Source organism: Cnephaeus nilssonii (assembly GCF_951640355.1).
Source record: "Cnephaeus nilssonii genome assembly, chromosome: 7".
NCBI classification, from domain to species: Eukaryota; Metazoa; Chordata; class Mammalia; order Chiroptera; family Vespertilionidae; genus Cnephaeus; species Cnephaeus nilssonii.
Genome location: NC_137078.1, coordinates 76,671,707 through 76,686,770, shown reverse-complemented (window position 1 = coordinate 76,686,770; position 15,064 = coordinate 76,671,707). Strand labels below are relative to the sequence as shown.

Genomic DNA, 15,064 nt, shown 5'->3' with positions numbered 1-15,064 from the left:
TTTTTTTTACAGAGAGGAAGGGAGAGGGATAGAGAGTTAGAAACATGGATGGGAGAGAAACATCGATCAGCCGCCTCCTGCACACCCCCTACCGGGGATGTGCCCGCAACCAAGGTACATGCCCTTGACTGGAATTGAACCCGGGACCCTTCAGTCTGCAGGCCAACACTCTATCCACTGAGCCAAACCAGTTAGGGCTAAATAAAACTCTTGAAAGGTTGTATCTTCCTTCTCCAGGAAGATTTTTTTGTTTATTCTTTTTTTTTTTTAAATATATTTTTATTGATTTCAGAGAAGAAGGGAAAGGGAGAGATAGAAACATCAATGATGAGAGAGAATCACTGATTCTTTTCCTCCTGCACACCCTCAATCCGGGCATGTGCCCCTGACCAGAATCGAACCCGGGACCCTTCAGTCCACAGGCCGGTGCTCTATCCTCTGAGCCAAACCAGCCAGGGCTAAATGTTTATTCTTAAGGTTCTTCTGCTATAACTCAAGAATTCATTAGCTTCTTCATATAACCTTCCAGGTCTAGGTCACTTTTTGTATGTGTGTGTTTTTTTATGGATATATATATTCAGAGACCATTTCTTTGTTTAAAACTTCTCTGAAGTATGGATCCGGATCAGTAATATAGACAGACCCAGAAGGCAGGTCTTCCTGTAAAGAGCAGGATCTTAAGTAGTCACAAACTCCTTTACACATTAGTATCAAGATCTTGCAAGCATAAATGATTAGAGTTCTCTCATTTTCAGATCCTGGCCATGAGGTTGGATGCCTCACCTTGCTGAAAAGAGACACTGGACCTAAATGGCGCAGCATGACTTTGTTCCTGCTTGGCTAAATTTTTCAACACCACAGGCAGTTAAGGTACTGGTCCATTCCTATAGTAACTATCCAAATACCAGTTTTTTTTTCATGCCCAACTCATCTATGAAGTTTTGGGACTTATTCTTTCTGGCAAGATTGTTTTGTGTTTTGTTTTGTTTTTAAATAGATCTTTATTAATTTCAGAGAGGAAGGGGAGAAAGAGAGAGAGAAAAACATCTGTGATGAGAGAGAATCATTGATCGGCTGCCTCCTGCATGCCCCACACTGGGAATCAAGCCCGAAACCTGGCCATGTGCCTTGACTGGAAATCAAACTGGGACCTTCTGGTTCATAGGTTGATAATCAACCATTAAGCTACACTGGCTGTGCCTGGCAGTGTTTTTTTGTGATTAATTGAAGTAGCTGCCTTTTCTTTCCTTCTGGGATAATGTAAATAAGTTAATGATTGAATATGTAACCTAGGCCTTCTCTTGACTCAGAGGCCTTGTGGTACCCTTATTATAGCATTTTTGTATATAAAAAGCTAATATGCTAAGTGTCAGACCGTGCGATGGGTCGCTATGATGTGCGTTGTCCACCAGGGGGCAGATGCTCAACGCAGGAGCTGCTGTGACACGCACAGAGAAACGGCACTGCGGATCTAGCGATCACAAAGCAACATTCAGCTTTCCCCAAGTGGGACACAGGCCCCACCACCACCCTTGAGCAACAGCCCACCAAATTGCAGCCAACGTTGCCAAGACCACATGGCACAAAATGGGGCCCACAGCTCAGCCCAGAAATGGTGGCTATGGGTGCCGGGTAATGACGTCACATAGCAATGCCTGGCTTCCTCTCCCTAGCGATGGCTAGCCTCCTTGCAGTTTCTTCAGACCAGGAGCACAACTTGCTTTATAGCCAGCTGCAAACATTTTACACTTTAAACAAATGTCTGTGAAGCGTTTTCCCATGCCTCACCTCATTTGATCCTCACAGAAGTCCTGGAGTAGATAGATAGGAGACACTGTGGAATCCTTTTTTCTTTTCATTAGCTAGAAAACGGAGAATTAGAAAGTTTAGAAACTTGGCCCCACTAAAAAGAAGTAAGAAATGGTGGACCTTGAAAATGACTTCAGGTTTTCTCACTGTGCAAAATATAGTCAAACACTGTTGCAGTAAAATATTTTACCCTTTGTTCTCCCTGCGTGATCTACAATAATAATCTGCTTTGTGTTGATATTTACTGGTGTGTTGCTGACAGTTACCTGAAAGAGAAGTTGGGGGGTGCTTCACTGGGCTGTATAAAGTTTAACTACATCAGAAAGCAGGTCTAATTAAGCAAGTTTATTCTATATCTATAAAAGGCTAAGTTGACTCACGTATGTGTGATACATATAAAGCTCTCGCTGGCGCCAATCGCACACAAGTGTTTTGATCTGTCATTGTTGATCGTGAATTTGGTTGACACTTCTATTATAGAGAAAGGCAAATAGCGATATTAAAATATTTCTTATTAGAGAGCACCAAAGGACTTGTATGCATGCATATTAGCCTAACCAATGGACACAGACACTAGGGCAGTGGGGGCTTGCCCGGGGTGGGAATGGCTGGGGCAGAGGAGGGGGGTCAATTGGGGAAAAAGGAGACATATGTAAAACTTTAGACAAAAATAAAAAATATATATTATATTTCTTATAATTAATTTCCTTTCAGTGTGCACGAATCCGTGCACTGGTTCACTAGTATTCTCATAATGGCGGTTTCTGCCACAGTTACTTCTCATTTTCTAAAAGCCTGCTGCAAAACCTAAGAAAGACACATCTACTTACCTGTTTGTTTCCCTATTCTTTATCATCTTAGTCACCTACAACCACCTTTGAAAAACACGGAGAGCACCTACCCCGAGGAGATGGTAGATTTGGAGTAAGCCGTCGTCGACATAATTCCTCTGATGGCTTTTTTAACAATGGACCTCTACGAACTACAGGAGGTGAGCCATGCCCAGCTTCCATGTTTATATTTAAGCTACTCATTTAGGGCAAGCCCAGCATGAGGGTGCATGTCCATAATCTTGAAATTATGATCTTTTGTAAGCATAGTTCTCAGATCCTCCAACTATGTTGGCTTTCTAACATTGTTATGTTCTCATGAGTCATTTATTCAGTGGAAGAACTCATTTAGAAATTACATTAAAAGAAAAAGATGTATTTTGTGATTTCTTTTCTGTAAACAATCTTTTATTTTATTTTTTTAAATATATATTTTATTGATTCTTTACAGAGAGGAAGGGAGAGGGATAGAAAGTTAGAAATATCGATGAGAGAGAAACATCGATCAGCTGCCTCCTGCACACCTCCCACTGTGAATGTGCCTGCCACCAAGGCACATGCTCCTGACTGGAATGGAATCTGGGACCCCTCAGTCTGCAGGCTGACACTCTATCCACTGAGCCAAACCGGTCAGGGCTTAAACTTTTATTTAAAAGGTCCCCCGAAGGGCTTTTGGTGATACCGTAAACCAGATCAGGAAGCATCTGGCCAAATTTCTGAATTTCCAGGAAGCAAATAATCTAATGTGTTACTTTTCCTTACTGTTCTAGATTCCTGGCACCAGCCCTCCCTGTTTCGCCATGATTCTGTGGACTCGGGTGTCTCTAAGGGAGCATATGCTGGAATCACAGGAAACCTATCTGGTTGGCATGGCTCTTCCCGTGGTCATGATGGCATGAGCCAGCGTAGTGGGGGTGGCGCAGTAAACCATCGCCACTGGAATGGCAGCTTTCACTCCAGGAAAGGCTGTGCCTTTCAGGAAAAGCCACCTACAGAGATTAGGGAAGAAAAGAAAGAAGACAAGGTGGAAAAGTTGCAGTTTGAAGAGGAAGACTTCGTAAGTATTATGATGGTTTAGTTGTGCAGTTAAAACCTAACAAATAATGTCTTAATTACAAGACCCTATTAGTAATGAGAACGTTTCAGAAATTACTAAAAATGGACTCCCTAAGTTTAGATTTTTATTGTTTTCTTTTTTTGTTGTTTGTTTGTTTGTTTTTTATTATTAAGGTACTAGCGTTCCCTTTGCAGGAAAAATCCTGCAATAGGGTTTCCTGCTGCACTCTACCCCACCCTGCCTGCTCTCCTCCCTTGTCCCCCGCCCTGCGATCTCCGCCAGCCCCCCGGCTTTTCTAACTTCTCCGCCAGCCTGCCCGCTCTCCTTCCTTCTTCCCTGGCCCCGCCTCCGCTCCTCCCTTCTCCCCTGGCCCTGCCTCCGCTCCTCCCTTCTCCCCTGGCCCCGCCTCCGCTCCTCCCTCCTCCCCCTGCCCCGCCTGCTCAACTTCCTTCTCCCCCGGCCCCGCCTCCGCTCCTCCCTTCTCCTCCCCCCGGCTTGCTTGCTTCTCTGCAGCTTTGCTCCCTTCTGCAGCTCTTGGCTTCTTTCTACGCTGTCGCGATATGCAAATCAGCCGCCATCTTTGTTGGGATAATTTGCATATTTGTCCTGATTGGTTGGTGGGCGTGGTTTGGCTGGTGGGCGTGGTTTGGGCGTAGCAGATGTGCGGTCAATTTGCATATTTGTCTATTATTAGATTAGATTAGATGTGTACATATCTTACCATTGTCCCCCCTACCCCCATACATGCCCTCACCCCCCAGAGTTTTGCATCCATTGGTTATGCTTATATGAATGCATACAAGTCCTTCGGTTGATCTCTTATCTCCCCTAGATTTTTATTGTTTTCTGAGAAGAGTTGATTAGCATGAAGATAGTGTCAAAAATCTTGTGTAACTTTGAGCACATCTTTTGTTTTCATCTTTATGCCTTTGGAACTTTAAAAAAAAAATCCTTAATTTCCTTTAAGTTTTGTAAGGTTTAGTATTCAAATATATAATAATGTAAAAATGTAGTCCTACATGTTAAATTATCTTCAATTATAATAAGAGGTTTTTTTTCTCCTAAATTTGCCCTTTTATATAAAACTAGAGGCCCAGTGCATGATTGAATCATGCACGTGTAGGGTCCCCCTACATGCTTTCGGTCATGGGGGAGCTGGGTGCCTGTCCGCTGGTGCACCAGGCGCCGGAGGCTTCTGAAAGGCCTGGTGCCTGAGTGGACAGGCACCCAGCTCCCACGCTTTGGCTTTCGATCGCTGGTGCACCAGGCCTGAGCGGACAGGCACCCAGCTCCCCCGCTTTTGATGGTCTGCGAGGCGGCGGGACGTGAGCTCGCTGCCCCAGAGGCCCCTTCTGTGCCGCAGCACAGCCATGGTGCAGACGCTGAGCTCGCACCGCCGCTGGCAACGCAGCTCAGCGTCCCGCCGGCCCAATCAGCTACCCGGCCACCCTGAGTCCCCCCCCCCCCCCCCCCGCGCCTCCTGGCCAATCGTGGGCATAGCAAAGGTATGGTCAATTTGCATGTTTGTCTATTATTAGGTAGGATAGTTATAAGTTATAAACATGCAATTAGTAGTACTCTAGCTATTGTCTATTTAGTGAAACTTGATGCTATTGTGTGTTGAATTACATGCCTTTGGGGCCCTAAATCAGAAGTACTCTTATAAGCAAATGCATGAAAGACTAGTAGGAGTGATGAAGAAACAAAATCTCTGTTGTTCATCACATTTTGAAAACTTGGTGAAATCATCAAATCATCAATCCAGAAAAGTTTAATTGTATTCTTATTATAAATGAGTTTCTTTTTGTACTTTTATTCCTATAATTAAATGAACCCACTGTAATTATAATTCATATCTGACAGGGATATTTATCTAATATTTACCTATGACCACAACCAGCTGAGCATATAGAAAACAAGTGTATTTAGGTCTCTTCAATAGTTGGGTTTCTTACATGCTTTGATAAAAAAAGGGATTGTAAAAAAACTGAAGTAGTATGGGGTAGAGTGGAAGTTTAAACAACTGATTGGCATAGTTTAATAAGAAAGTCCTTTATCAGTTCTGTGGCATTCCAACTGGGAAATTAATTGATGACAGAAAGAAAAGGGTTAAGGTAGCATTATCTTCACCTGCTAAGTGATTTAAATGGAAGTTTGTTGTCAAACCTGAACAAGGTCAATAAGGGCAAATTTATTTTGCATTTATGTTTTTTATGCAATATTCTAAGTGTACATAAAGTATGAAGAAAATGGTCAAGTTAGCACATCACCTAACTTTGTGAAATATTAACATTTGCCAAATATGCTCTAGACTCTTATTTTACAAAAGAATTAATATATTACAACTTTTCCATCTGGCCGCAGTCTTCAGGAATCTTAAAAGGCTCAGTTAAATGATTCCCAGAAAACATAGAGCCGACTCATAAAACCTTTTAAGACCTAAATTCTTTTCCACTAAAAAAATCTTAAACCATCTATTTTTTGTGTAGAGGTTGTTCAACTAAAGGAGTAAATGTCTGTTAAAATTTATTTTAAAATGGTAAAATATGACAGATATAGTTAAAGCTTCCTTAATCTGTTCTCCTCACTTTTCCCCTAGAGTTAATCACCATCTTTATTTTCAGTGTTTCATCATCCTCATACATGTTTTTTATAGACTTTTACTATATGTATATATCCATAAATATTCTATAATATCATTTTTGCCTGATTTTGATCTTTATATGAACAGTATTGTACTAGAGGACCAGTGCACGAATTCGTGCACCAGTGGGGTCCCTCGGCCTGGCCTACGGGATCGGGCCGAAACTGGCTCTCTGACATCCCCCAAGGGGTCCCAGATTGTGAGAGGGTGCAGGTCAAGTTGAGGGACCCCACCGGTGCATGATTGGGGCCGGGGAGGAACTACGAGAGGGATCCAGGGTGTGTCTAGTCCTAATCTCTCTAGGACTAATTTCACTTAGTCCTGATCAACCAGACCCCAGCAGCAAGCTAACCTACTGGTCAGAGCATCTTCCCCCTGATGGTCAGAGCACGTCATAGCAAGCGGTTGAGTGGCCTTAGCATATCATTAGCATATTATGCGTTGATTGGTTGAATAGACACCTGGACACTTAGCATATTAGGCTTTTATTATATAGGATTCTCTCTTATTTGCTTAAAATGGTTTTGAGATTTATCTGTATTAAAACATATATCTCTGGTTCAGTAGTTTTCAATCAAATACAAGTCTCCCCTCACCCCTTTCTCCCCCTGGGACACATTTGTCAGTATCTAGAGAAATTTTGCATGTCACAACTGAGAGTAGTATATAGAGATCAGAGATGTTTCCTAATATCCCACAATGCATAGGACAGCCCCATCAAAAGAATTAGCCATCCCAAAATGTTGGTAGTACCATGTTTGAGAAATCCTGCTCTATGTCTTTTTTATTGCTATATAATAAATATTCTGTGAATATAATAGATTTATTTATCCATTTCTTGTTGACAGACTTGTAGGTTGTAAAAGATCTTATTTTATAGGATAAATCTAAAGAATTGGAACCTGAGGTATTGTAACTGGGGAAGGAAGAATAAAAAATAAGATTTCTTTCCAAAGTAAATTGAAGCATAATTAGTAATTAATTTGAATAGGAAAATGGGCACAGAATTGGAAGGAAAGGATAACAGATCCTTGGTACCAAAGTAGAGGTCTAAAGACATGCACCTGGAATTAGAGACTAATAGTTGAAGTTTATAAATGGGTAGAATCACCCAAGGAGAATCTATATATACAAAAAGCCTATGGTCATGGCGCCCTCATGCTGTAACGACGGATCACCAGGAGGCTACATGCGTGGCAGGCATGCACGGGTGGGCAGAGACTTGATGCTGCATCCCCACGGGCGCCGGCGGGGGCTTGACTCTGCAGGCACCGCAGGTCTGGGTCTCGCGCGATTTCGAGGTGCGCGCTCAGGTGGATGGGGCTGCGTGCGCGGCGAGGCACATGCGGATGGTCAGGAACTTGACTCTGGGTCTTGCGACACCGGTGGGACTTGATGCTGCGTCCCCGAGGGCACTGGCCCAGACTCTGACAGGAGGGAAGTGGGAGTGGATACCCACACCCAGGACTTGACTCTGGGTCTTGCGGTGCCGGCTGGACTTGACACTGGGTCCCGCATGTGCCAGCAGGGACTTGATACTGCGTCCCTGTGGGCGCCGGCCCAGACTCTTGACAGGAGGAAAGAGGGAGCCGGATACCCACAATATTAAAATATTTCCTCTAATTAATTCCCTTTTAATGTGCACGAATTTTGTGCACTGGGCCACTAGTAATATATAAAGAGAGAAAGCCTAGAGTAGAACCTGTGGAATGTACAGGATTACTGAGAAATAAATGGTTGAAGAAGAGTTATATTAAGAAAAAGTAGTTGGGCCGAAACCGGTTTGGCTCAGTGGATAGAGCGTCGGCCTTCGGACTGGGGGGTCCCAGGTTCGATTCCCATCAAGGGCATGTATATTGGTTGCGGGCACATCCCCGGTAGGGGGTGTGCAGGAGGCGGCTGGTCGATGTTTCTCTCTCATCGATGTTTCTAGCTCTCTATCCCTCTCCCTTCCTCTCTGTAAAAAAATCAATAAAATATTAAAAAAAAAAAAAGTAGTTGGTCAAAAATAACAAGTTAAAGGTCTTTTGTAGAAAGTTATTTTGTTTTAAAACTATTAGTTTTTAGCCCTGGCCGGGTAGTTCAGTTGGTTAGAGTGTCATCCTGATATGCCAAAGTTAAGATGAATGCATAAATAAGTGGAACAACAAATCTATCCATCTCTCCCTCTCTGAAATTAACAATTTTCTTTTTAATGGGCAAGATTTGAATGGCTATTCCCAACGGAAATTATACAAATGACCAATAGGCACATAGATAAAAACGATCCATGTTTTTGGTCGTAATTTGGAAATTCAAGTTAGTATCACCATGACATACTGCTAAACACAACATTTGGTGACATTTTAGAGCACCTGGAACTCTCTTACATTGTTAGTGGGATTGTGAAGCAGTACAACCATTTTGGGGAAAGGCAGTTTCTTATAAAATAAACATAAATTTACCTTGTGGCCCATTACTTCCACTTCTAACTTTTTCCTAAGAGAAATGAAAGTATATGTGTATTTATTATAATTTCATTCATAATAGCCCAAAATTAGAAATGATTTAAATGTCTGTCAACATAAAAATAGAAAAGTTGTGGTGTAATCATATAATGGATTATTTATTCAGTAGTAAAAAGGAATGATTGATGTAATAACATGATGAATATCAGTGAAGCCTTACAGTGAAGAGTACCTACTGTATAATTACATTAATATGACATTCTACAGGCAAATAACCTATAGGGGGACAAAAGTAGAAATCATTGCCTATGTGGAATGGGGATTGACTTGGGAAAAGCTTGGGCGAACTTGCTGATTGTAGGAAATAGTTGTCATTATAGAGGTTGGCAAGGTGTAATCATTTTTCAAAACTCCAGGAATAGTAGTATACTTAGTATTGGTGCTTTTCATTGTATGTAAATTTTATTTTATTAAGAAGTAGATTGGCCGAAACAGGTTTGGCTCAGTGGATAGAGCGTCGGCCTGCGGACTTAAGGGTCCCAGGTTCGATTCCGGTCGAGGGCATGTGCCTTGGTTGCGGGCACATCCCCAGTAGGGGGTGTGCAGGAGGCAGCTGATCGATGTTTCTGGCTCTCTATCCCTCTCTCTTCCTCTCTGTAAAAAAATCAATAAAATATATTTTTAAAAAAAAGAAGAAGTAGATTAATGTCACCAGTCATGGGATGGGACAAGAGCAGATCATAAGCCTCCTGGTGTGATGCACTGAGGATCCAACATTACTTCTGAATTCCTTCCAAAAATGCATATCCTTGAATCTAACCATGAGGAAACATTGTACATACTCGCGATTTTGTGGCCCTCAATTAGACAGACAAAATTTTCTGTTTGTATGTCATGTGAAAATTAATACCCTGTCCATTTTAAAATGCTTTTAACCAAGTTTTGCTTATAATTAAATTAGTATGTGGTTTTATTTATTTATAAGCATATTTTTCTTGATTTCAGAGAGGGAGAGAGAGCTAGAAACATCAATGATGAGAGAGAATCATTGAATCGGCTGCCTCTTACACACCCCAGACTGGGGGTAGAGCCCACAACCCAGTCATATTCCCTGACTAGGAATTGAACCATGATCTCCTGGTTTATAGGACGATGCTCAACCACTGAGCCACACCAGTCGGGCAAGTCTACATATTTAAATCCAAGAGTCATTGCTCATAAACAATGTTCAGCAAATGATAAGCACATTATCGCATCGCATTGCACGTGGCAATTGGTTCTGTTGCGTGGGGTGACCTTCTGCTACAGTTTTAACTTGTACTGGCCAATGTTGCCACGTGGGCTAAGCCACACCCCAGTTGAGTGCATTTGTTTACTCGAGGTGACTGGTGAATACATGCATTTACTAGACCTATTTAGTATAAATTTAAATTTGCTGTAATACATATAGAAAACTTTTCTGTGAAATTAAACTTTCTACTTAATTTTACACAAATGTGTCTACATTAATAAACTCAGGTAAACTAATCTGTCAATTTTTTAGAATACACATTCAGAAAACCAACTTTCAGCTTTAACAGACACCCCCTTGCCTGAATTAGTCCGTTATATCAAGGCTTTATTGTACTCAAATTGAGGTTTCTACAAAAGAGTTAGAAAAGATTCCACAAAAAAACTAGCCTGTACTCAAAAACATGTTATGGTTATGAATAAAAAGTTCCAGATGAAAGAAAACCAAAGAGAACAACTAAAGGCAACATGTGAACCTAGATTGGATTCTGGATGATGAGAAAAATGATGTTTTTAAAACTTTGTTCTGCTGTAAAAGACATCAGTGTTATGGCTTAAGTAAGGGTTATGGATTGTAAATAGTATTTATTGTTAACTTCCTGGTTTTTACAATTATACTATTATTATGAGAGTGTTCTTTTAAGGAAATACATAATAAAGTTTTGAGGATGAGTAACATCAAGTCCATCAACCTGCAAATGCCGCAGAAAAAATATATCTACAGAGAATGAAAGGTGGAGTAAATGTGGTAAAGTGTTGACATCATGGGTGAGAGCAAAGAGGAGATTATCAACTCTGCTTTTGTGGAGCAAGTGCAGAAGCTGAGCTTCAAGATAGTATATTAGATGGAGACTAATGATGAGTACTGTGTGGCAGCTCAAGTAGTTTGATGAAAAAAACTTTGTCTCAATTACCAAGGGGGGCCTGGAGCTACCTGAGGATGAAGAGAAGAAGACAATGGAAGAGAGCAAGGCCAAGTGTGAGAATCTGCAAACTCCTGAAAGAAATCTTGTATAAGAAGGTTGAGAAGGTGACAATCTCCAGTCAGTTTATGTCTTTACCCTGCTGCATGTGACTAGTACCTACAGCTGGACAGACATCATGGAGCAGCATATCATGAAAGCCTGGATACTTTGAGGTTACTGTACAATGGGCTACATGATGGCCAAAAAGGACCTTGTACTGCTGTTTGAAACTGCGCTGGTCTCTTCTGACATCTCGTGAGGATACCCAGACCCACTCCAACTGCATTACTGCATGATCAAGTTAGGCCTAGGCCAGTGATGGCGAACCTATGACACATGTAGCCATTTCTGATGACATGCGGCCGCTGAGGCGGCCGCATGCCGAGGATGAAACATTTGCGAAATAATGTTTTTTCCTCAAAGTGACACACTACCCGAGTTATGCTCAGTTTTTTGGCAAGTTGGACACACCAAGCTCAAAAGGTTGCCCATCACTGGCCTAGGCATTGATGAAATTGATGTGACAGCAGAACAACCCAATGCTGCTGTTCCTGATGAGATTATCTTCATCATCCCATTAAAGGTGATAAAGATGCCTCTTACCTGAAAGAAGTCTATAAGAAGTTTCTACCTGCAGGCCATATGCCCTCTGTATAGTGTCTCCATGACTTGCTCTCCCAGCAGCCCTGAGTGGCCCCAGCCCACCTGGTTTCCTCTGCTGATGTCTAGTGGTTTTTTTCTCTCCTGTCTTTCTGCCTAAGGCAGAACACAAGAGTCTCAAACCTTGCCTTCCCTTCCCACATTTGACATCAGGTTTGGATGTTATTTATTTGGGGGGAGGGGAAGTTGTTTGTTTGATTTTGAAATTAAAGTATGCAAAAGAAAGAAGATGGCAGTTTTATACAAAAAATAATATGAATATTAGGATAGTGTAATGACTGATTGACTAATAAGAAGTAAGAGAATGCTAAAGAAGATTGAAATAGATAAAAGGAGCAGCCACTAACCCTAAGGCTAAGATGAGCACCTAAGGAAGAATTCCCCATTCCCCCATCACCACCCCAGGACTGAGATCCAGACCTTGTTGAAAAAGGCTTAGCTGTGGCTCACTGAATGACTGAGCAATTGCTGAGGTGTTTCTCCAGGGAACATGCTGGAAAACTGACTTCTAGAGTACTTGATAATGCTGTTCATGGAAGATGCCTCCCTGCTACAAAATCACTCAAGTCAGAGCTCACTTGTACTTCAGAACCTGGCTTAGCAGAAACTGGGTGCTACAGGAATCTGCTGAGTAAGCACACTGGAACAAGAAGCAAAAGTTTCTCCATTGTTCTCTACTGATAAAAATTAGCATGCCAGCTGACAAAGGAAAATTTTTAAAGTGCACAGAAACATTTACACAGAGCAGACAGAATGGATGACTTTGGAATTAAGAAACAATAAATGGATAACTACCACAGAGTTCTATCATTGTTCATACTAACCAGCAATATTCCCTTTCAAAGCAAAATTTTTTTGGAATAGGACAAAACTTTTGGAAATAGAATCCAGATTGGGCTGCAGAGTCCGTCCGGTGTGGCTCAGTATTTGAGCATCCACCTATGAACTAGCACAGTGGTCGGCAAACTTGTTAGTCAACAGAGCGGCAAATCACGGCTCGCGAGCTGCATGTGGCTTGCAAGCCGCAGTTTGCCGACCACTGAATTAGCAGGTCACAGTTTGATTCCTGGTAAGGATACTTGACCCTGATGCAGGTTCGATCCCCAGTAGGGGACATGCAGGAGTCGGGATCGATGATTTCTCTCTCATCATTGATGTGTCTTTCCTTCTCCTTCTCTGAAATAAATAAAAATATATCTTTTTTTAAAAAAAAAGAAGAAGAAGAAGAACAGATTGAGCTGCAGAGGCAGATAGAGAGTAAAGACAAGGTTCAGATAAAAGGGGGAAAGTGGGGCAGGGGGACAGCCAGGACATCAAACAAGTGAACCATCCTTTTTTTTTCCCCTCTATGAAAACAACAAGAGAGCTCTAAAGCATGATGTTTTTTAAAAAAGCTATCTTGCCCTAACCGGTTTGGCTCAGTGGATAGAGCATCGGCCTGTGGACTGAAAGGTCCCAGGTTCGATTCCGGTCAAGGGCATGTACCTTGGTTGCAGGTACATCCCCAGTAGGAGATGTGCAGAAGGCAGCTGATCGATGTTTCTCTCTCATCGATGTTTCTAACTATCCCTCTCCCTTCCTCTCTGTAAAAAATCAATAAAATACGTTTAAAAAAAAAATCTATCTTGATCCACATTCCCAAAAATAATCACATACAAATGAACAAATTAAGGAGAAACAAATAGATTAAAAGTTAGAATTGAGAAAAAATGATACAGAAGTTTGGGCAGGAAAAGTTTCAATCCTATATTATAAAAGGCTAATATGCAAATCGACTGAATGGCAAATCGACCGAACAGCAGAATGGCATAATATGCTATGACGTGCACTGACCACCAGGGGGCAGACACTCAGGACTGCCTCTAGTGGTCAGTGCACTCCCACAGGGAGCACTGCTCAGCCAGAAGCCCTGAGCTGGGCTCATGGCTGGCGAGCGCAATGGTGGTGGTGGTGGTGGTGGTGGTGGTGGTGGTGGTGGTGGTAGCCTCTCCTGCCTCTGCCGCAGCTCTAAAGATATCCCACTGACGGCTTAGGCCTGCTCCTGTAGGCCGTGAGTCAGACATGCCCCAAGGGCTCCCAGACTACAAGAGGGCACAGGCCAGGCTAATGGACCCCCCTGAGTGCATGAATTTCGTGCACCAGCCCTCTAGTATATGTATAATAGGATCCCTACCTGCCACTCCACAAAAAAGAACCCAAACAAAAGAATGGTCTAAATCAGGGGTCTTCAAACTTTTTAAACGGGGCCAGTTCACTGTCCCTCAGACCTTTGGAGGGCCGGACTATAGTTTAAAAAAAACTATGAACAAATTCTTATGCACACTGCACATATCTTATTTTGAAGTAAAAAAAAAAAAAAAAATGGCAAAAAACACCCGCATGTGGCCCACGGGCCGTAGTTTGAGGACGCCTGGTTTAAATGATAAAAAGTGTAATTCAGGAATAATTTATATTACAATAAGATTTGTAGCTAAAAATTGAAAGGATAGAACAGCCAACATCTTGATAGTGATAAAATACTAGACTCAAACAGTAAAAAAAAAAAATGTCCTTTGGGCATCTAGGCATGAAGACCAAGTGACTCATAAAAGAAAGAAAATCAGAGACACTTTGACAACAAACCTTTATAACAAATCAGTGTATTAACAGTTGCAGTATTCAATAAAAGAAAATGTGAGCCAAAGGTTTTAAGCTATGTCAAACTTCCCTTCCATTATAAAGGTTAAGTATCAATGTATAGAAATTCAGAATACTGATCCTAAGGCTTTTCCTGAGGAAAGTACTAGACAACAAGCTTCAGACAACCAAACTGACCAGAAAGACAGCAAGCAGCAAAAGGAATGGTGGTAAATATTAAGTATATGCTTAATTGTAGAACTAAGACTAAATGAGAGTTAAAAGAAAGTGTTAGCATGTAATAGCTATGGCTCTGTCAGTCTATGTACAGCATAACTTTTAATGGGAGAATGGGGAGAACATGTACAAAAAATTAACATTTTAATCATACTGGTTAATGAAAAAATTAACATTTTTTCATTACTGGAAAGAACATTTATTGTAAGATAAGCTTGGGTTATTTTGTCATACTAAGTAGCAAAGAAGTAAAGACTTCTAGGGTTGTATCAAAAGGATTCAGAAGCCAAATTAGAGGTTCCCACTGGCCAAACATGGGATAGTTCATGTATCAGTTAAGGTTAATAACTGCAAGGGTTTTAGTCACAACTATAATTAAATCTGTGAGTTCACAGTAATACCTCATCTTAGAAACTAGCATGCATTTTATCTTTTCCATATGAATCATACCACTGAGTCACCAAATAGAGGAAGTTCCTTTTAATGGAAGTATAATACCTAATGAAGGA

The 15,064-nt window shown here is 41.5% G+C and overlaps 1 protein-coding gene across 6 annotated transcripts in view; it reads left to right on the top strand.

The window, feature by feature from the left end:
• The window catches only part of GPBP1L1 (GC-rich promoter binding protein 1 like 1), a 53,068-nt gene that overhangs the window by 22,600 nt on the left and 15,404 nt on the right, over positions 1–15,064 (top strand). For all 6 annotated transcript variants that reach the window (XM_079777953.1, XM_079777954.1, XM_079777955.1 and 3 more), the window contains 3 exons: positions 756–870; positions 2,671–2,800; positions 3,410–3,696. In XM_079777953.1, coding sequence (XP_079634079.1) covers positions 811–870; positions 2,671–2,800; positions 3,410–3,696 — 477 coding nt within the window. In that variant the 5' untranslated portion in view covers positions 756–810. The remainder of the gene's footprint in view (positions 1–755; positions 871–2,670; positions 2,801–3,409; positions 3,697–15,064) is intronic.